At 25.0% G+C, this 22,993-nt stretch overlaps 2 protein-coding genes across 3 annotated transcripts; both read left to right on the top strand.

The window, feature by feature from the left end:
* Positions 1-248: 248 nt before the first annotated feature.
* LOC127282063 (GATA zinc finger domain-containing protein 14-like) lies at positions 249-2,101 on the top strand. The gene is made up of 4 exons (XM_051306135.1): positions 249-547; positions 641-1,252; positions 1,423-1,647; positions 1,759-2,101. Exons 2-4 carry the CDS (start codon positions 657-659, stop codon positions 1,946-1,948), a joined length of 1,011 nt encoding a protein of 336 aa, XP_051162092.1. The 5' UTR covers positions 249-547; positions 641-656; the 3' UTR covers positions 1,949-2,101.
* Positions 2,102-3,743: 1,642 nt separating this feature from the next.
* Positions 3,744-18,285, top strand: LOC127281871 (REPTOR-binding partner). Of its 2 annotated transcripts, XM_051305840.1 has the most exons (5): positions 3,745-3,945; positions 11,725-11,818; positions 12,971-13,000; positions 16,738-16,859; positions 17,321-18,285. In XM_051305840.1, exons 1-5 carry the CDS (start codon positions 3,907-3,909, stop codon positions 17,423-17,425), a joined length of 390 nt encoding a protein of 129 aa, XP_051161797.1. In that variant the 5' UTR covers positions 3,745-3,906; the 3' UTR covers positions 17,426-18,285. The 2 variants fall into 2 exon arrangements, with proteins under 2 accessions (XP_051161798.1, XP_051161797.1); XM_051305841.1 differs by lacking the exon at positions 12,971-13,000 and having other exon boundaries at positions 3,744-3,945.
* The last annotated feature ends 4,708 nt before the right edge of the window (positions 18,286-22,993 follow it).

The raw sequence follows: 22,993 nt of genomic DNA, 5'->3' as shown, positions 1-22,993 counted from the left end.
TTTTTTTGTCACTTAAACAGCAAAATGTCGAGTATAGTAATTATTGCTTTTTTTGCAGATGAATTTTAATCCATTGTTTCGTTGAAAAGTACTTGTAACTATGTCGCCAAGCGTTTTTAGGTTTAAATAAAGTTTCTTTTTTTTATATACAAAGCGCTCTTTTTATTGATGAAAAGTGGAGAAAAAAAAATTTATAAAAGCAAGAAGTTCTTTCTAAGGAGTTTATTTTTTTTGGAAAATTAACGACATAAATAATTTAAGGAAATTGGGAAATTAAAGGCAATGCAATATGTCATTGTCATGTTTAGCGATGCGATTGATAAAGAACCTCGACCACGAAGAAAGGGATTGATTTGAAATCGAATTTAAACCGTTTCGAAAAAGGATATATTCTCCACGGATTTTAATTTTTTCTTTTTAAGTACTCTTTGTCACTTTTGAAAACAGGATGTATTTCGTTTTGTCGCTTTTACAAGGATTTTCGATCACTTACAAGAAGCGATTTTCTCTCGAGTAAATCAGCAGATCGTTCGATGACTGCCTTTTGGTAATGTCACTTATATTCTCATTATTTTTTTTTACTAAATAATTTGAAAAATATTATTTTTTTATGATTAATAAATTTATTTCTTTTTAATAGGGAAAATTTTTGAGGAATGGAGATATTACGGATTTTTACAATTATTTTCATCATCATACCATTTGTAATTTGTTCAAATTTGGATTTTGATGATGATCATCATGTGAAAGACAACGAGAAAGGATCATCAATAAAGGATATTACAAATCGTGGAAGTGAATCTAAATATATACTTCATGATAAGGGAAGAAGTATCAATGAGGATAGTGCAGAGACGGAGAAAAAAGAAAGTAAATCACATGAGGAGGAAAAAAAATCAGGACATTACGATGAAAAGGATTCGATGACAAAGGGACACGATGTTGCACGTCAATCTGGTGGTGAATCGGAAAAAATTGATCAAAGTGAACATTCACATGAAAAACATGACAAGGGACAAGAGAAGAAAGGATATCATAGAAGTGGTTTTGTCAATAAATATCACAAGGATGAATCAAGTGATAATTCGAGTTATTATGAGGATAGTGACAATCAAAAAGGACACAAGGGATATGAAGGACGCAATGGACAAAATTATGAAAAGACCGCAGATTCTTATAAGGATGATGCTCATGATAGAGCTCTAGCTTCGAAAAATAATGCTAATCACGGCGTTTACGACAAGGGAAAAGGGTAAAAAGAATATATTTATTTTACCATGATTTAATAATTAATTTACTTTATCTAAAATTTTCATTTATTATTTAATATAATGATAATATTAAATTTTTTAATTTCTATTTATTTATTTTTATTGTGTCTGTATTAAGAATCTAATTATTTTTTGTTTGTACAATTTACAGATACAAAAATCGATATAATTACGCGGGAGGATATGACAACAGTCGTTATGATGACGATAGAAGAAAAATCTACCACGATGGAGCAGGAAGATATTATGATCATAATGGAAATGAGATCTACTACTATCGTCGAGAACATCCCTATATTTATTATGATAACGAATATTATCCTCATGAAAATCCTCATTATAATGCTTATTATCCTCGAAATCATTACGATACTGGGTAATTTAATTTTTTGCAAAAAATATTATAAAATAAATTTTTTACTATTAAAAATATAATATAAATTTATTTTAATTATTAATATTATGTTATTAATTGTTTTTTCTCTAGAATTTATTCGAATCAACATAATTATTATAATGATGATCACTATTATCCTGCTATGAGACGTTACTACGATGGATTTGATGATACTTGGACGGATTATTATAGAGATGATTATGATACTAAATATTCGAATGGATATGAAAAAGAATATTTACCAAATAATTATCATCAAAATTATTATGGGAGATATTAAAAAATTGAATGTAAGACATTTTTTCTAAACAATTTCATAGTTAATTTTCACAAGTTATTAATGCAATATTTTTAATAGAAAATTAAAGAATATTTTTTAAAACAAAATAACAAATAATATTAATAGTAACAATATTAAGAATTAAAATTTGACCTGGACAGTTAAAAGGGACCTTTTGTCCGAAAAAATCGATTTTTTATTGATTGGTGTTTCTGATAAAGAAAACTTTTTTCTATCAGAATCACCAATCAATAAAAAATTAATTTTTTCAAACAAAAGGTCCCTTTTAACTGTCCAGGTCACAAATTAATGTTAAATAGAATCAGATTGAAAAATTTATTTAATTTTTAAATTAAACATTAAAAATTATTTTACTAATTGTTCTTACCTCTAATAAAATTCATATAGTGTTCAATTTAATTGGCAGTTTTTTTTTTTACTTGAATATTTATTTTGAAATATATTAATAATTACATTCAATTATAATAATTTCCATATTTCAGTAGCTTATTTTCGATTTTATATAGTATTGTACATTATAAGATCAACTATGGTCATAAATAATGGATAAACCAAAACTTCTATAAGAGATAAATTAAAATTCATTATAAATAAATAAATATTAATTTAATTATTTATAATAATAATTAATAATAATAAATCGTCATTGAAAATAATTATTATTGTTGATAAATTAAAATTATATTTACCTGGGAAATTTAAATTAGTCATATTTTCATAAACAACCACATGAAGCATCGTAAGAAATAAATTGAGTCCATTTAAACAAGTTCTTATGATCCAATCAAAATCATGATCAATTTCATCATCATTCATTCCAAAACGTCGATTTTTTTTATTTTGAATTTGTGAATTAAAAATAGATCTCTTTTTCCGTTTCAATGAAAAATAATTTAGAATATGAAAATTTTGAAATACTTTTAAATTTAAAAATTTTTATTATTAAATTCTCCATGATTTTCAATTAATTGTGATGAATTATAATAAAAAATCATTTTGACATTTGCTTCAGGTCGTTTCAATATTAGCAGACTGTCTATTGTTTCAATTAAATCGAATGGAAAAAATACAGTTGAATAATTATCGAATATATAGTATTTGATTACCTGAACCATGAAATTCTCTCTCAAAATCAATATTCTGATATAGGTACTAAGAGAGAGATTTGAATCTTGTAATTATCTTCTCTAATTGGAACAATTTACATGGCAATTATGTCTTAGTGTTAAGCTGAGCTAATCAATAATTACAGCTACTAAAGATAAATATATAATAATCATAATCGTAAAAAGTTTATATTAAACTTTAATAATGAAATTCATGGAAAAAATTTTCTAATCAATTTTTTTATTTATTAACAATTTTTAAAATATCAACAACTATTTACAATTAATAAGAAAAATATTATTTCTAATTTATTGAAAATTTGTAATATATTAATAATTAACAATTATATTAAAAAGAATTTTATTTATTATTTATATAAAAAACAAACAAAACTTGAGACTTGGATTTTTATTGACAATAATTTAGAAACGGTCTCAAATCTTTATTTTGAATTATTAATATACTTTGTTAATTATTAATATACTTGATTAATACTTAATTAAGTAATAATAATTATTATAGATAATAATTATAAATTAAAACAAATTAACTTGAAATGAAAAATTATACACGATTGAAAGAATTCAAATTTGAATTTAAGTTGAAAATTTTGCCGCGCTTGGCGCTAGTATCGCGAATGATGACGCAAGAAGAAGCTCTCCAACACTCTCTCAACAATAGTGTGTCTGCGGCCAGCTGAGTGACCTTGCAGTGTTTGTAAACAGATACACGTTGTGTTGTGAAGTCTCGAAAGTTTTCATACCAATTGTGAAAATCATTTGCTTAAAGTTTACGACAATTAGAATAAACAACAGTAAACTAGAGGAATCATGGAGGTAGAACAGATGTGCATCGTTGAGAACGAAACGGTAAGTTGAAAACAAATTTTATTCAGTATATATAAAATCAATCATTTGGGGGGGAAAAATCCAAAGAAGTAGGTAACTGTTATTTTAAGTACAAATGACGACACGTGTTAATATAATTAACATTAATTGTATAATAATGCATGGAACAATGTTATTCGATTGTTTTTACATTTTTTTTGTGTATGTGGGGTCTAAACAAAGGGCGTTGTTTCATATGACGTCAGGATGTCAAATCACCTCGTCTTTGTTGTCTACAGATTATTGTTTGAGGGGAGAAGGGAAAGGTGCGCAATGGAGGAATCGCTATTTACTATCGTGTTTTCTTGTCTTTTTAGTTATAGCTTTCACGTTTTCAGGAAACGAAACGAGTTGGCGCCTTAGGTCTTGTTCTGTTTTTCTTTGTTGCATATTTCTTCATTTAGATGTCACTAGTATATTAAGTTATCACGTGGGTAATCAGGGATGTGTTTATGTTTAAATTTTGTTTCATATTTTTGCTAAAATTTAGTTTTGCATTAACATTATTATATTTTATTTTACAGTTTTTTTCTCAGGGGTTTGATTTTGAGGTTATGTCATGTATATTGTTACTTCCGTTTCTTTCGTTATTATATAGGAAAAATCAAGTGACCAATAATATTATTGCAAGATCGATTGTGATTGGTGAATTTTGAAATTATAATTCAATATTGCTTTTTTCTTTGAAAATGACCGGAAGTCATGTTTAAAAGGCAAAAATCGTCACAGTAAAAAAAAAATGTTATGGAAAAACAAATAGGAATTTTGAAAAGGTATTTATATTTTGTTAATTTTAACTTTATGGTGCAAAATGTGATAAAGCTTGAGTATAAAGTTTAATTGTTGGAAATTAAGGTTAGGATTTAATTAAATGGAAAACTGTATAGTTTTATGGTAGTTAATTATAATCTCTTTTATTTAGTATTACATTTTTTATTGTAGTATTATTAGCAGCAAAATTTTTTTTATTATTTTTATCAACAGTGGTTTGTTATAAATATTTATAAGAATATTTTAATTTACTTTATTGGATTCAAGAGGGCTTTTCAGCTTCCAGCTGGTGTCTTTCAATTTCAAATATAATAAATCTGTGGTCTCTGTATCACGTTATTGTTAACAGATAAAGAAATTCAGAATTGTGAACCACATATGTTACAGTGAAATAGAAACATTTTTCAAAGAGAAATGAATGCTTTTCCAAAGATATATATATTGTTTTTTAAATAATTATTTAATTATAAATTTTTTCATTGCTTTAAAACAAGAAATAATTTCATTTCATTTATTCAATTTTGTTATTTCTTATAAAAGTAGATTATAAATATTTTTTCTTTTAAAAATATGATGCAATGTGAATTATACTTTTTTTTTGTTTTTGATTAGTTAATTACAATTTATGAAAGGTTTTTTTTCATGTTTCGAATTTAAAAGGAAAAATATTCTTTCAGGTAACCTTATTAGACAGTTTCCCATTTACTAAATCTCATTATCGGTTCCTTAATTAACACTGACATTCATGATTTCTCTGCAAATAAATGTACCAACTGAATAATTTGTCCCGAGAATATTGACTTGTGTTTTGCAAATGTAAATTAAATTATCAAATCTAAAGGAATTTCTAATTAATGAAAAAAACATTTACAATACTTTTTCGGGTATTTTAAAGTAATTATCTTTTTTTTAAAATTGTTTGTATATTCAAATTAAATTAATTTATTAATTTCCTTTAATTTTTTTTCCGATTTGTTTTTAAAATTAATTTTTCCAATGTTTTCTGTTTTAATTCAGTTTTACGATTTTGTTTGTTTTTGAGTTAAAATAGTTTTTATTAATTTTCGAGAAATAAAAGCTGCAAAAAAAAATTTCGGATGTTTTGAAAGAGATAGAAATCATTAGTATTTATATATACAATATTTGTGATCAAAGGAAATTTCTGTTTCCTTTGATCATAAATATTGTACTAGTAATGAAAAAAATGTTTTTTCTGTATTATATAAAAAATAAACCTCAAAGAACAAAATTTAGTTTCGGTTACAATATTTGTATATATAATATAAAATTTTCTGGTTATGAAATTTTTCTGATTGACGGGACTTCATTAGTATTTTTTTTTTCTTCTAATTTTTCATATCGATTTTTCCCACAAATCTCGCAAAAACAATTATTTTGTTGTTTCTTTTGTGCGCAATGGTAATAAAATAAATAATTAACATATAAACGTTATAATGATGTAATATAATACAACTCCCACACTGTTTTTTCTTTTGTAAATTTACCATTTTGCATAAAGAGTGCCAATTACAATAATTTATAATATGCTAATTTGCGATTTATTATCAACATTTCTGCGATATTGAAAATACAAAATTTTTTTTTTTCGTATAATGTTATGTGAATCCGTAATGCGGCGTTGTAATCGTGTATAAAAAAAAAGAATTTACAAATACAATATTGTATAGTATTTATAATAGGAAGTCGGTATATTGAATCGGGTACTTTCTTTATTAAGCGGTCCCTGGACCATTCTAAGATTGTGTATTGCTGCGCAGTTGACAGAAAGAACACTGCACAACTCACCGGTGAGTTATTTATCTTTTTTTTTATATATTAATTTTTTTTTAAATTTGTGATAATTTTTCTCATATAAATTTATAAAATTTTTCCCTCTTTGTGCGCGTTTGAAAATTAATTATTTTTTTTTGCATTTAAATATTTCTTTCATTCATAAATAGAAGAATGTAAAAATTTTGCAAAAAAACGTAATAATATTTAAACTACTTGCGTTAATTATTTATTTGTATGTGAATTTATTTAAATTTTCACTAGTTTGTGTTTTAAATTTTCAAGGTGAAATTGTGCCGGATTTAAAAAATATAGTTTTATAATGATTGCGATTTTTCCCGCGATGTCATTGAACCCATATGCGTCGTTTTTTTTGAAAAAAAAAATATTAACACTTTTGTGTAAAAGATATAAATTTTATTTCCTTTGTTTTTCATTCAAGGTAAATGAGAATTGTGTATTTGTATTTTGTATCGATTGCAAGTCTTAACTGCGTATCATCATCATTCAGTAGGTCGTTACGCACGAAACACTCTCGCAACCTCGTATCAACGGTATTTTTATATATTCTTTAACAATATAATCAAGGATCTTCAACTCGATTGAAAATATATAGGAAGAATTGTTTTTTTTTTATTGATAGATTTTCACATAAAATTTTTTAATAACGTAGCAGGATCATTTGAATTATTTTTAATTACAAATTTACATGAAATTATATATTATATTTTTTTGATTAATATTATTATTAATTATTATATTAATTAATTATTATAATTTTAATAAAAAAATAAAATCAAAATTATTCATTTGAAAAAATTATTTTAAAAGATATTTTAAATAATAATGAATGAAATTTTATTTCGGAGGTTTTAATTTTTTTTTTTATATCAAATATTAAGAAAATTAGTTTCTTGATTGATTTTTCAAAAAGTATTCATTAACATAGAATATAGACGATGAAAACGCTTTCAATTAAGATATCAAGAATCGAGGTTTATACATACATTGTAATCTGTTAATTAGTTTGCTTCTGTCGGTTTACTACTATCATTGAGTAACGAATTATTTCTACCAGTTCCATATTATATAGCGGGTCATTCATCCGTTCATATGATTTATACGAATAAATTTAATTGAATTTATTTAAAAAAAAAACAATTTGAAAAATTAATTGTCAATTTTAATAATTTTTCAATTTAAAATATTTCAAATAATCCAAATTGTAAATTTATTAATTTAATTTAATTTAATTTAATTTATTAATTAAAAATATCTGTATTTCATAATTTCATTTCTGTTTATTTAATAAAATAAGTGGAATTAATTTTGTAATTCAAGTACATATTTCTGTAGAATCATGATAATGAGAGAAAACGCGTTTAATAGTTTTGGATTTGATATTTGTAAAAGAAAAAAAATAGTTAAGTAACATTTTTTTTAAATAAAAATATTATTTTTTTTGTTATATTTGAAATATAGAAAATAAATTATTTTTTTGTATGTAAATATGAAAATTAATATAATGGACGCGAATAATTTATTTCTCATTTGAAATTCTTGTGCCACATGGCGAGATAAATTCTATATTGTTGTATAGTATTGTACATGTTTAGTGCACAAATTTTGCTTTTATGAAATTATATACATACATAGATTTTACAGAGCATATCGGACATTGCACAGTTATATCGAGAACGTATTATGTTTTTCATTAAATTCCCCAACGAAAGATTTATGAGCGCATATCATCATTCACCATATATTCCTTTTTTTTTTTTTTAAAGCAGGGCGTATTCAGATATTTACAAACTACTCATATATACATGCATATAACCAGATTAGCATGGAAAGAAATCGATGTTCGTTCGTTCAATGCACTTGGCGTGAAATTTGCATAAATGCAATTTTTATATTTCTGCGAAAATTTTCATAACCAGAGAATATATAAAAGTGTTATTATATATATATATATATATATATATTAAGACATAGGGCTTAAAAAATTTATTATAATTATTTTTGTTTTTTTCCTAATACTTTTTTAAAAAATTCTGTTACAGGTTTTTTTTTAATGAAAGTGAGAGAAACTGAATTCACGAAACAGGGGTCATTTGGAAAAATTAGATAGTAAAATTAAAATTACTGAAAAAGTTGAGCATAATATATGCAAATTCTGTTAAGATTTAATTTTAAGTGACGTGATAACAAATTATTTTAATATTTAATTAGTGGTGCGGATCAAGTTTCGAGTTTCGAGAATATTAAATCTTTTCTGCGGAAATATTATAGCTAACAATTTTACCTATGTTTATTCTTTGTTAATTTTAGTGTTTTTATTTTTTATTATTTTATTTTTTATTTCGTTTAATTATTTTAATATTATTGTTTTAATATTTGGTTTTTAATAGTATTTTTTAATTTTTTTTTTAAAAAACATTACAAATTTTTGGAAAAATGTTAATTTTAATAAAAATTTTCCCCTAAATTTCTATTATAAAAAATTAAAAAAGAAAAAAAAAAGAAAAGAGGAAATTGAATGCTTGAAGTAATTTAAAGCTTTCCGGAGTGCAGAGGAACTTATTTCTCTTTTTCTATATGGAAACTTTAATACTCAAACATTACTTTACTCTATCTTTTTATGCAAGAGGGATAAAATGATAGTTTCACAGTAAAAACTTGTCCAACTCGAAGCTCAGATTTCGTTATATGTGTATAAAATCTCGAATATAAAAATAAGTCTCTAATGTTCTCGTTTGCTTTCGGTTATATATATATATTTTCAATCATTTCTCCTCCCCCCCCCCAAGACAAATTTTGTACTTTCATAAAAACTTTTCAAATAATTTTATAATAACTATTTTTAAATCAAAACTTTCGCGTTGAAATTACTGAAATTATTATTAATTAGAGGAATTTTTTATAATTATTAATATTTGTGAATTTTATTATTTTATTTCTTGAAATTATTATTAATTAAATAGAATTTTTTCCCTTCCATAAATATTTAATATTTGTGAAAAAAAAATTTTTTAATCGAAATGGTATTTATAAAATTTTATATAAGTTGAAATTTATTGTGTCGAGTTAAATGCCTTGAAATTCGAATAGACGATGCAAATTTATTGAAGTTGTGTTAGTACGCGATGCAACGTCGTGTAGATGTAGTTATGATCCACTATTGTCCCCAGAATCTCCCTTGTATTCATTGTTACTAGGCGTAACTCGGAAAATTATGCGAGAGAAAAGGGCCTCAACTTCCTCTAAATATTTCTATTTTTTTTCTATTTTTTCTATTTTAAATTTGATTGATTTATTATTTTCTTTTCAAAGGGATAAATAATGACAATTTTTCTTATATTAGTTTTTTTTTTGTAGGTATAAGTCGCAGTTGGCAGATTGCTAGGATTTGAGAAAAGGTTGCAGAACTGATCTCCTATATAGTGACTTTTTCTCTTTCACAATAGTGTGAAATCCTGGTTGAAATAGGATTTATTTCCTTTAACTTTAAATCCGTCCACGCTAATTTAATTCCAACCGCAAGAAGAGATTGACCCAGAGGCGAGAGAGATTTTTCTCAAAAGGGAAGTTTTCTCTCTCCCTCTCTCTCTCTCTTTTTTTTCTACCCCTTTTACTTTGACTAACCATTAAAATTGGACTCGTCTCGAGGGACATATACTCTCTCGTGTCGCGGTTCCTTAGTTTAGTTATGCATGCACGCCCTCGGTGACAAAATACAAATTCCCTCCTCTCATCTCTCAAACGTTATATGTATATACTCGTCAATCCTATCTGATATTAAATCTCGAATTTTTTTTTTTTTTTTTTCTATCTCATCGTCACTTTTGGGATTCTTTATATATCTTACTTTTTCAAACTATCTCGCTTTTACTCGCACGTACGTTTCTTTTATATTCTATGGACCAAAAAGCTCAGAGAGGAAATTCTTTTCTGTATTTGCTTTTGCGCGAACCTCAATATTCCGAGTGACCAATGGATGTTTACGATTGCAATACAGATTTCGTATCTGCTAGAATGAATTTAACTGAATTGGAGCAAAAAAAAGAAACAGTGACTAAAAAAGCGTTTTGCGTAATTGTTTCATTTTTTTGGATGAGTGGAAAATTTATACCTTTATATATAACGAATTGTAGAATATAATAGTAACTTTTTGCAAATGTGACAATTGGGAAAATTACTCGTTTTTGCATATTCGTTAAAAAAAAAAGTATTCTGAACCTATGCCAAAAAAGATTTTTACATCTCTATTTGAAAAATGTGTTGTGGAACTTTTGATTTTAAAAAATATTAATAATTTTTATAATTATTATAGTGTATTTTTTTATTTAAAAAATTATTTTCTTTTTTTAATTTTTTCTCTCGATACTAGCATTTTTAAAGGTAGAGAGTGTATAAAAATTGTTATTTTTCTGGGACGACCCTTAAAAATCATTTTTACCTTCACCATTGACCGTACTTATCTCTCTTTATGCGGATAGGAAAAGATTTCAACCCCCATACAGTTGAGTTTAGTCCCCAGGTGTGTATGTTTATATATATATATATATACACATGTACGAGGTTATACACAACCGGAAATAACTTCGACTTTTCAATGTCCGGTTTTTCAATGACCTGAGTGGGCTATTCGTTTTCGCGTTTGCTTTACCTTCGAGAAAATATGGAAGACGTAATCACGTTCCTGGGAGTTGACGCTTAAAACGAGAATTTCCCAGGTGTCTCGGAGTTCTTTGTATTTCGTTGCAATATTTTTTTTTTCTTTTTTTTTCCCCCACGTTGAAACGATAAAAACCTATTCCTCAGTAGAATATATGAAATCTCCTTTGGGATCGTTTTGCTATTTCATGTGTGATCAGCGTGGAAAATAGTCGCGACTATTTATCTCTAAATCGGATCAAAATGTACCAGATCTACTAAAAATTTTTTTTTCTAAATCGACTTAAAAAACCAAAAATTGAAAAAAAAAATATTTTGGAGCTGTAAAATATTTTAATCACTCGTAAATTAATTTATTTGATTTTAATTTTATTTTTTATTTCAGGAGGGATCTATTGAAATTTTTTTTTTCTAAATCGACTTAAAAAACCAAAAATTGAAAAAATTTTTTTAGAGCTGTAAAATATTTTAATCACTCGTAAATTAATTTTTATTTGATTTTAATTTTATTTTTTATTTCAGGAGGGCACACGCGGTGACCGGAAAGAGGGGGGCAAGCGAGGACGCAAGCCCGGAAGGAAAGCGTCCGACAAGACGGACATGAAAGCGAAGCTTGGTGAGCTAACAAATTTTTTTCAATACACTGAGAAGAAATAGAGAAATTCGAGGAAACAAATTGCTTTGACTTTCTTTGTCAAGCTTTAATTATATTCAAACTAAAAAAAGGAGAGAGAGATTCTTAAATTTATTTTCTTCTTTGTTATATAAATATACCGTGTAGAATTTATTCTCTCTTGTTGACAATTTTAACTAGAAAGAAATTTCAACAAATTAGAATTTTTTTTTTAAATTTTATTTCTCAAAGATAAATTCACATAAATGGAATTAAAAATATAGTTCATTTTTCTTTTCTATAAAAGTTCTATATGACTATTTTTTTTTCGTACTCTTTTTTTTCGTTTATATTTAAATTACGTTTTATTAAAACCAAAAATAAAATTTTGATTGCTAATTTCTCTATAATAAATGAAAAACTTGTCAAAAACTATAGAATTTTATATATGCAGAAAAAAGTTTCCAAATTTCAAGCTGATGCGAATAGAACTTGAAGTGTCACGTACACCTAGTTTCAAAAAAAAAAAAAAAAAAATTTCATTTGCGGTGAATTGAGTCGAAACTTTCATACCATAGCATACGGTTCAAAAAAACGAATTCAAGAGATGAAAAATTTCTCGTTACAATAAGTTTTGCATTTTTCACAAATCTTTCATTTTTCTTTGAAATTCATATCATTTTTTCATTTTCATCGAATAGTTCTCGTACAAATGCAATCAATTAATAAATATTCAATGATTTTCATCATAAAATGCAATCAATAATGTAAAATTTTATAAATATCGTAACATATTGATTAAAGATTTTTTTTTTAATTGAATATACAAAAAATATTGAAAATATTTTCTTCTCAGTGTACTGAGAGTACTAAATAAAAATTACTGCGTTTCTATTTTTCACATTTGCTTTTTTGTATAGAAATAATATTATTGGTTTATCAAAAATTATTTTAGAATAAAATTTTAATTTTTTCCAAATTATTTTCATTGATTTTTAAAAAAGAAAAATATATTCTTAAATTAAAAATAAATGAATAATTTTTTTTTTTAAATGCATAAAAAAAATAGAAACGCAGTTTTCATAAAATCGTACTTATCTATTTTTTGTTTTTTTAAAACAAAGAATTTATATATGTGATGCTTTCCTATTTAAGGGATGCAGAGAAAGCGACACGAAGCTATAGGTACATATTTTTTATATTCTATGTTTCCTTACCTACTTATAGACACTATTTTTTTTTGTAATAGTTTTTTTTTAATATTTCAAATTTTTATTTCTAAAAAAGGGTGATCAAACTACTTGTAGATTTGAATATTTTTTTTTCTTGCACTGTTTTTTTTTTGTAAATTTCCACTTTTTTAAGTGATTGCATCATTTAAGTTTTTGCCCATGATGGCAAATTGTTTTTTTTTTCATCTGCAAATGAATGCACTTTTTTTTTTTAAACTCACGTAGACGAATTTTTTTTTTCGATAAAAAAAATTATCTCGACGAGAGTGGCAATTTTTTTTTTTTATATGTGTCGGAAGATTGCATATTGTAGCAAATGAATTATTCACGCATGTCATTTTCCATTTTTTGAATTATTTGATATATTCTGATTATGTTTCTAAATTAAAAACTTTTCAGCTTGATGAGGTAATTTTTTTTTTTTTAAATAATTTTTTCTGTTATATCATTTTTTTTTGGTAGAGGTGGTTTTTTAGAGCCTTTTTTGGTATTCAAATTAGATATGTATGAATGTGATGATAATTTTTTTTTTCTTTCTTTTTGGTTAAATTTTTGTTAGTTTTTTATTTATTGTAAATTTAAATTTTTATTTATTTAATTCGTTATAATTTAAATTGCGGAAATTTAAATTTTTTTATTTATTTAATATGTTATATAAATTTAAATTGCATTTGCAATATAAATTTTTATATATTTCATTTATTATAAATTTAAATTGCAATTGGAATTCTAGAATTTGTAAATGAAAATCTGCGAAAACCAAGGGGTAGAAATTGTCTGTTTCATATTTTCGCGTCACGTACCCAGCGAGTTATGTTGATCGGGAAAAGTATATGGGAGGGTAACCAAAAAATTATAAATTGTAATGTTCTGGAATTCAAAATCCGTCCTCTCGTAGAGGCGTCCGACTGCAATGAGCACAGATTCGACGTGATGGATGAAGTATATTTATCTCTTTTGCGAATGAATATTTATGCGGGTCATCCCTTCCTCCTTCCTCCCCCCCTCCATCCACCCCCTTTTTATCATTTTCTCTACTATCGCGAGCTACAACGAACGTTATATACATATATATATATACACGTGGAATATTTTGCTATTCCGCGTCCTTTTGCCAAAGACGAAGTGTACCGCGATGGTATAGGCAAAATGCAACTCTGTTGCCTTACTCGCTTTTGCTATCACAGTAATTTTCACCGAGTTGTTATTTCTGCTACGTAAAGTCCTTTTATTTAGTGGAAAGTTTATATAATCGTATACCATTTTTTTTTTCATCTTCATTCTTCTCGATGTTTATTATTCCTCTTTTTTTTCACTCTCGTGAAATTCTCGCTCTATATTCGCAATTGTTTTCTTCTCCGGTGTTCTTTCCACCTCTTTTTAAACACCTTAGGCTTTTGAATTTCATTTGTATATGTTTCGTGAATAATTTTTTTTTTTATTTTACATTTTTATGAATTTTTCTTTTCTTAATTTCATTGTTTGATTATTTTTCATTGTGTTACAAAATAGAAAATACTTTTTTTAAAAAAAAAATTTAGTGTGAGGATATTTTTTAGTTCTCAAATACTTTTGTATTTTTTTTTTTGTACAAAAAATATTTTAGAATTAATAGAAATATTTTTGAAACTAAAAAATAGAAAAATACTTTTTCCAAATTTTGAAATTCATTAAAAATTATTTTTAAGAAAATGGTAATGAGGGAAAAAAAATATTTTTTTATTTTATTATTAGAAAAAATGTTTTTCTGAAATCGGTTACAATTTTATTTTTTTTTAAACTAGTATTTTTTTGCTATTTTTTATTAATAATTATTGTGACAAATTAATTTATTTTATTTCTTTTTTTGTCATGTTTTTTTTTTCTCCTTTTACGGTTAACACCTTCATCTCGTGTTTAGCAACGCACGTATCTTAACGACGAAAATCACGTACAGGAACATCGAAACTTTTCTCTCTAGACTTTGCTTTATTGCTCGGTACTAAAGCTTGTACGAGGACCCCAGTCTTGCCAAATTAGCGCTGAAGACTAAGAAGCAACCCATCCCCTTTAATTTCTTTTTCTTACTTTTCAACTTATCAGGAGCGTCGGAAAATGAGTTTTAAACTTTGCAACATTTCCAGACACTTTTCTTATATACATATATATGTATATAATAATTTTTGACGAATTTATTTCTTAATTGAAATTTTAGTAAAAAAAATTTAATACTTACAAATTATTAAATAATTAAATATGAATATCAAATATAAATATTAAATATAAATATTCAATATTAATAAAAATATTAAATAAAAATATTAAATATAAATATTAAATATAAATATTAAATATTAAATATTAAATATTAAATATTAAATATTATTTAGAAAATAAATTTAAATTTTGTGAAAAGAATTTTATTGAGTTATAAAAAAAAATTGTAAATTGAAAAAAAAAATGCTGAGAATTTTATATGCAAATATTTTGCGATTCTCAGTGTACTTATTCATTTTGCTTGAAACGTTTCACTTGTAACAGAATATATATATATATGTATATAGTGCACTGAGTTGCAATTGTGCTTTTATTTGTACATTTAAACTTGAGTATCTCAAGCTTTGTTTTGAAGAAGGTCTTTCCTTTTCAGAATTTATTTTCACGACGAAACGTGAACCTTTAATGATTCGAAGTTTTAAGTAACAAATGCCGGATGCAAAAACAAACGTTTATATTTTAACGAAATCTAGTATCCGTGTTTGCCTATATACGAATCGTTTATATATATATATGTATAGTGAATGGCGAGCTTTATGATCACGTAAAACAAGCCCGGAAGCGCGATAATGCAGGGTTGATCGTAAAATATTTTATCACTTCGGTGAAATAGTGTACGAAATTATTTGCAATTCCTTCCACTTCACTGTATGGACTATACACTCCTTGTTTGTGCCAACCATTATATATTCCATATATGTATATATATATATATCCAAAAGTGTGCCACTATCCAGTTATGATGCCTTCCAGAAATTCTACAAGAAAAATTTATCCTGATACCTTCAATTGATCCAATTTTTAAAAAATAAGTAATTTATCATTTTTTTTTCTAAAATTCATTTATAAACACTGTGTGACTCGGTTTTTTTTTTTTTTTTTAATTTAAACATTAAAATGAGAAATATTTTTTATTTTTAAATTTTCTGATTTAGTTTATATTTTTTTAAATTGGAATTTAACTTTTTTATTTTTAATTATAATTTAAAGAATATTAAATTAATTATTAATTTTTAATTATAATTTATAATTATTAATTAAATTAAATATCTAGTTCTAAATTAATTTATGTTTAATAATTTTTTTTTCATATTTTTTAATTTCCTTTCATTCGAGTGAAATTTTTGTTAAAATAAAAATTCGCTGGGAAATTATTTATAAATAACGGTTTTTATTATAAATTTATATTTCCGTTTTAATTGTCCTTTTTTTTCTCATGTAATATTTTCGATTCTATTGTTTTTGTATATATGAGAATTTGTGTGAGAGAGAGAAATGTCATTTTGAAAGGTTACTGTGTGGAGGGATTGAGAGTCACCCTTTGTTGAAAATCCTATATATATGTATCTTTTTTTTTTAAAGAAAGAAAACTGTAAATTCATCTGTATCCTTTTTTTGTTTTTTTTTTTTTTTTTTTGTTTCTGTTTTATATAGAACGAAGCCGGCAGAGCGCGAGGGAGTGCCGTGCTCGTAAAAAGTTGAGATATCAGTACCTGGAAGAGCTTGTCGCCGATAGAGAAAAGGCCGTGATGGCCCTCCGAAAGGAGCTAGACATGGTAAAAACAAAAAACAAAAAAAAAACTTAACTTTTTTTGTTGTTTTGTTATATTTCTTATATATTTCTCACATGTTTCATTTCTCTAATCTTTTGCGCTTGCTTTCTATTTTTCTTTTTATTGCTGTCTTTCTCTCTATTTCTTTCACTGCTCCTTTTTTTTTTTTTTTTTTACTGGTACTCACTCTGTCAGAAATCTTTTTCACTTTAATATTCATAGAGAACTTTGCCTGAAGACGTTTTACAGTTTTTCAGCAAATTTTTCATAATGTCGTTTCTCTTTGATATAATGCATCAAAATTCATAATTTTTTTCAATTTTCGATTATTTCATCATATTTGGATATTTTTTTTTCTTTTTATTCAATTTTTCTATTTTTTATTAATTTAAAATTTTTATTAAAAAAAAAATGTATATTATCATAAAAATAAATGTCCTAAAATCTTTTTCCAATTTTTTCAGTATCGTTTTTGGGGACAGGAGTTGGATTCAGGTCGAGTTCCTGAGGGAATACAAGCGATGCTGGAGGAACTTGGTTCCATGAAAAAGGAGGCGAACAACAACTAAAATAAAACCACGTGCCTTCCAGCAGAAACTCCAAAAAAAAATCCTTTGTTTTATGTTTTAAGTGTGTTTACGCTTTACAGTTGTGTTTTTTTTCTCATTAAGTTAAACAATCAGTTAACATTTTTTTTCAACTCGATCTTCCCGTAGAATAATCGTTTTATTACCTCTGGAAGGTAAATTATATTATTATTATTTTTTTTTAGTTACATTTTTGGACCTTTTAAAGTACCTGAATCAATTTTCCAGTCTCTACCCAGTAACTGTTTTTTTTTTTTTTTTAAAGACCTATATCAGAGATCTACTAGTTCAGTTTAGTTTTTATCCTAGAAGAAGATAAAAAAGAGGCTCTGATCCGTTGATTTTTTATTTGTTTTTTTACATTCTTGCAATTATTGCGAGAATATTTATTTTTTTTACTTTATTATTAAAGGCATTAAAATATAGAGAGAATTTTGTCTTATATATTAGAAAGAGAGTCTTTATTTTTATCAATTTATTTTTTGATTTAATCAAAATAATAGAATATATTATAAATAAATATACAGAATCGCTATTTTTATCAGAGTTACGCTTTTAGAATTTCTTCATAATAATTGAGAGAAAATATCGAGGAAAAACAGTCTTTTTTATACTTATTAACTCTCGTGAGAAACGTCCCTTGAAAAGAAACAGAATGAATAATAAAATTATTTTATTGAATTTTCGGATAATTATTATAGCTATTAATAATGATAAACTATTTTCTGTCACTTTTCAAGAAATGTGCTGTAATTATTGTACCATTATTATTGTAATAATAGTTAAGACAACCATTGTACATTGTAAATTAAAAAAAACAATACATTATCAATACAAAAAAACTATTTTGTATTTTCTGATCCTTTTACTATTATTCACTTTTAAAAATAATTTTCTTTATTTTTAATGAATTTCAGAATTTGTATTTAGAATTTTTTTCAAAATTTATTGTATTATTAATATATGCGGGAGATTATTAAATTCAAATTTGAATTATTTTCGCGCTAAAATATTTGTTTCACATTGTGCGCATGCTCATAAGAGACAGAGACAGTCACTGTTTTGACTAGGTTGGTTAATCGACGTCGAGTGTCGAACGTGCGTCGTAACGATCCGTGATTTATAACAATAATTTTACATAAAATGTGTTTTATATTTTGGTTTATTGGTAATCGTAACGATTGAGTGTTTTTTTTACTAGTAAAAAGTCAATTTTGTGTTGAAAATCATAAATCGATCACGTATCATGAAAATTGACGCAATATTACTTTTTAGGTTTGTTCATACAATTTACTTTTTTCCATTAATAAAATTAAATATTTCAACTCTTAAATGGGTTTAAAACTTTTTTTTATTATTATTTTATGCTTTTTTAATTGTATTTATGTTTAATTTGGTAAAATTATTATTTTTTACAAAAAATTTGCCACTACATTTCTGCGCATGCGTAGAATGTAATATTGGTGCTGCCATTTATTTCCGATCAGCATTTGGCAAGTGGACACAGTAGTGTAAAGATATCGTTCAATTATTGAGTAAATTTTCATAAAATATATATTTTAGTGTTCTGAAAGATGAATAATCTTTATTAATACTTGTTTCCTATAACCAAACGAGTATATTTCTTGTTGCAAATAGTAAATTGAGAAGGTAATCATTGAAAATATCATAAAATTTTTTTGTTGGTTAGGTTAATAATTTTTTTATTTTCATCGATACATATCAAAATATTTCAATTCATGATTACTTTTACTAGTCTTTTTGGAAGTTGTTTTAATAAAATTTGCTTTAAAACAATTTTTTTTCCCCTCGAAATACTTGACTTCTGCGCATGTGCACAAGATACAGTCATAGAGTCCTTCATCTGACTACAGTGGTTAATCGACAATATTGTCGAGTGTGCATCGCAATGTTCCGTTATTTTTTATAATAATTTTACCTAAAATATGTTTTATATTTTGGATTATTGGTAATCGTAACGATTAAATGTTTTTTTTACTAGTAAAAAGTCCATTTTGTGTTGAAAATCATAAATCGATCAGGTATCATGAAAATTGGCGCAATATTACTTTTTAGGTTTGTTCATACAATTTACTTTTTTCCATTGATAAAATTAAATATTTCAACACTTAAAACTTCTTTTTATCATTATTTTATGCTTTTTTAATTGTATTTATATTTAATTTGGTAAAATTATTATTTTTTACAAGAAATTTGCCACTAAACTTCTGCGCATGCGCAGAATGTAATATTGGTGCTGCCATTTATTTCTGATCAGCATTTGGCAAGTGACCACAGTAGTGTAAAGTTATTGTTCAATTATTGAGTAAATTTTCATAAAAATATGTATTTTAGTGTTCTGAAAGATGAATAATCATAATTAATACTTGTTTCCTATAACCAAACGAGTATATTTCGTGCTGCAAATAGTAAATTAAGCAGGTAATCATTGAAAATGTTATAAAATTTTTTTGTTGGTTAGGTTAATAATTTTTTTATTTTCATGAATATATAACAAAATATTTCAATTCATGATTACTTTTACTAGTTTTTTGGAAGTAAAATTTGTTTTTTATCCTGTTTTAATAAAATTTGCCTTAAAACAAATTTTTTTTACCCCACGAATTACTTGACTTCTGCGCATGCGCTCAAGATACAGTTATAGAGTCATTCATTTGACTACAGTGGTTAATCGACGTTGAATCTCGAGTGTGCCTCCCAATGATCCGTTATTTTTTATAATAATTGTACATAAAATGTGTTTTATATTTTGGATTATTGGTAATCGTAACGATCGAATGTTTTTTTTTACTAGTAAATAGTCAATTTTTTGTTGAAAATCATAAATCGATCAGGTATCATGAAAATTGACGCAACATTACTTTTTAGGTTAGTTCATTCAATTTACTTTTTTCCATTAATAAAATTAAATATTTCAACTCTTAAATGGGTTTAAAACTTCTTTTTATCATTATTTTATGCTTTTTTAATTGTATTTCTGTTTAATTTGGTAAAATTATTAGTTTTTACAAAAAATTTCCACTACACTTTTGCGCATGCGCAGAATGTAATACTGGTGCTGCCATTTATTTCCGATCAGCATTTGGCAAGTGGCCACAGTAGTGTAAAGATATCGTTCAATTGTTGAGTAAATTTTCATAAAAATATATATTTTAGTGTTGCGGAAGATGAATAATTGTAATTAATACTTGTTTTAAAAGACCAAACGAGTCTAAATTGCGCAGCGAATAGTAAATCGAACAGGTAATCATTAAACATTTCATAAAATGTTTTTGTTGGTTAGGTTAAAAAATTCGTTTTTTTTTAAATCAAAAGATTGATAATCATAATTAGTGCACATTCTTTTAATATCAATGAATAAATTTTTGGATGAAAATCATAAGCTGATAACGTATTTATAAAAATTGTTATAAAGTTACTTTGTTAGGTTATATTTCACAATTAGCAAAATTATTAAAAATCGACTAAATTTTCGCTTTGTTTGTCAAATGGCTGTGTAATTTGATAACAAAATCTTTGAACAAAATAAAGATTTTAGCAATTAAATACTTAACATTCGCATATACAATTATTTATTGTTTTTTTGAATATGTTATTGATGTTAAAAGTAAAATTTATTTTTCCTGAAAAAAATTGAAATTTTTTTAAATTTAATTTTGAATAAATTATTTTTGTTGCAAATTTGTATGTTTGGTTAGGAAAATTTTTAGGAAATAAATTATAAATCAAAGTAAAATAATAATTTTTTTTTCTTATATTTTAAAAAAAATTTTAAGTTTATTTTTATTTGAATTTTAGAAATGACTTTAATGAAATTATTTAATTAAATTAATTATTGAATATGGTCATTCAGGTCATTCATCCAATTAATAAATAAATTAATTAAATAAAAAAAATATTTATATTTAACTATTGTATGTTTATGTATAAATTTTTTTTCAGTTTGTCAGAGAAAATTTCTTGATGAGTGTTCGTTGCGATGCTGCTCCTGAAGGAGATCTTGATTGGCTGAGCCCAATATTTTTGCTACAAGTTTGTATCTTGTTTGGTTTAGAATATTTTTTTTCTCAAACTATAAATAGTAAATTAAATAATAATTTTATTATTTTTCTATGATTATAAAAAATTTTAAGTTTATTTTTGTTTGTGGTTTAGAAATTATTTTTATTTAAATTAATTAAAAAAAAATATTTCATGATAAAAATAAATTTTGTAATTTAATTTTTTTATATTTATGTATAAAATATTTTTTCAGTTTACCAGTGTTTATTTTTTGATGGGTGTTTGTTGCTGAGCTGCTCCTGGAGGAGATCTTGCATGGCTGAGCGCAGTTCAATGTTAGTTGATAAACTTTTTTTTCGATATTTTACAAATTATATTGTTGAATTAATTTAAATAAAATAATTTGATTTTTATTTTTCATATTTATGTTTTTTATTATTAAATTATAATTTATAATTACATACATTATTAATTATTTTATGTTTTTCTTAAAAAAAATTTCAGACAGTTGGTGCAGTGCAGAGGAAGTTTCATCTTTTTGCTGTCATCGTATCTATCTTTCACAGTGTGTGAATAAGTGAAAGTAAGTCTTTTTTCATTAGTTTATTTTAATATTTAAAAAATAATGTCGAAATTATTTGTGAAATTGAAACAAAAGTTAGTGATTTTTTATAATTAATTAATTCATAAAAACGCAGATGGTTGCGATTATATTTTTACCATTACCTTGTGAAATTATTTATTCTTTTTTAATAAATTTTTTTTTATTTTTTCAGAGTGTGCTCAAGAAAGGAAGGACATGAAGGAAGGATGTGGACGAAGAAAAGTGGCCCCAGCATGCTGCCATATTATTTTCCAAATGTAGTCTATTTTTTTTTTATTTTATTTTTTTGCTGGCAGCATCCCCCCCGACCTGTGCAGAAGTGCAGGAAGAGACAGGGATCTCGGGGGTGGTCCAAGAAGAAGCCAAGGTAGGGGCATTGGTTATCATTGCTCCAACGTTGGATCGCCGATCGGTGAGTCGTATTTTTGTTTAAAACCTTCCCTGTTTTAATTTGTTTCATTAATCAATTTTCGTTGCATCAAAAAATTAATTACAATGAAATTTAATTCATAAAATGAAAATTAATTTGTTTTTAATATTTTTAATTTATTAATTTTCGGAATAATTTTTTCTACATTACGAAAAAATGAATGAATTATATTATATTATATTCATTCAATCGTAATATTAAAAACAGGGAGGGAATCCTTTCAACATGGTGACATCATTGACAAAATTTATTATTTTATGTAGTAATTTTTATAATTACTACTTTGTCTCTAAATTTGAATTGTTGGTTAAAAATAACTAATTGTTAGCAAAAGCTTGGCTCACTTTTTTTTTATCAATTCTTTAACAATAACTAAATTTCAGTAAAATATTAAATAAAAATTTTTTATTTTATAAAATTTTAATTGAAATTTTTTTTTAAATTCTTTAGTGATTTGTTACTTCCAATTAAATAATTAGTAGAAACTATTTGA

This window comes from Leptopilina boulardi, unplaced genomic scaffold, assembly GCF_019393585.1.
Source record: "Leptopilina boulardi isolate dan_hultmark-lab unplaced genomic scaffold, ZJU_Lbou_2.1 LbouV2_278, whole genome shotgun sequence".
Classification (NCBI taxonomy): Eukaryota; Metazoa; Arthropoda; class Insecta; order Hymenoptera; family Figitidae; genus Leptopilina; species Leptopilina boulardi.
Note: the sequence above shows the minus strand (reverse complement) of the source record. Positions and strands in the feature narration are given on the sequence as shown.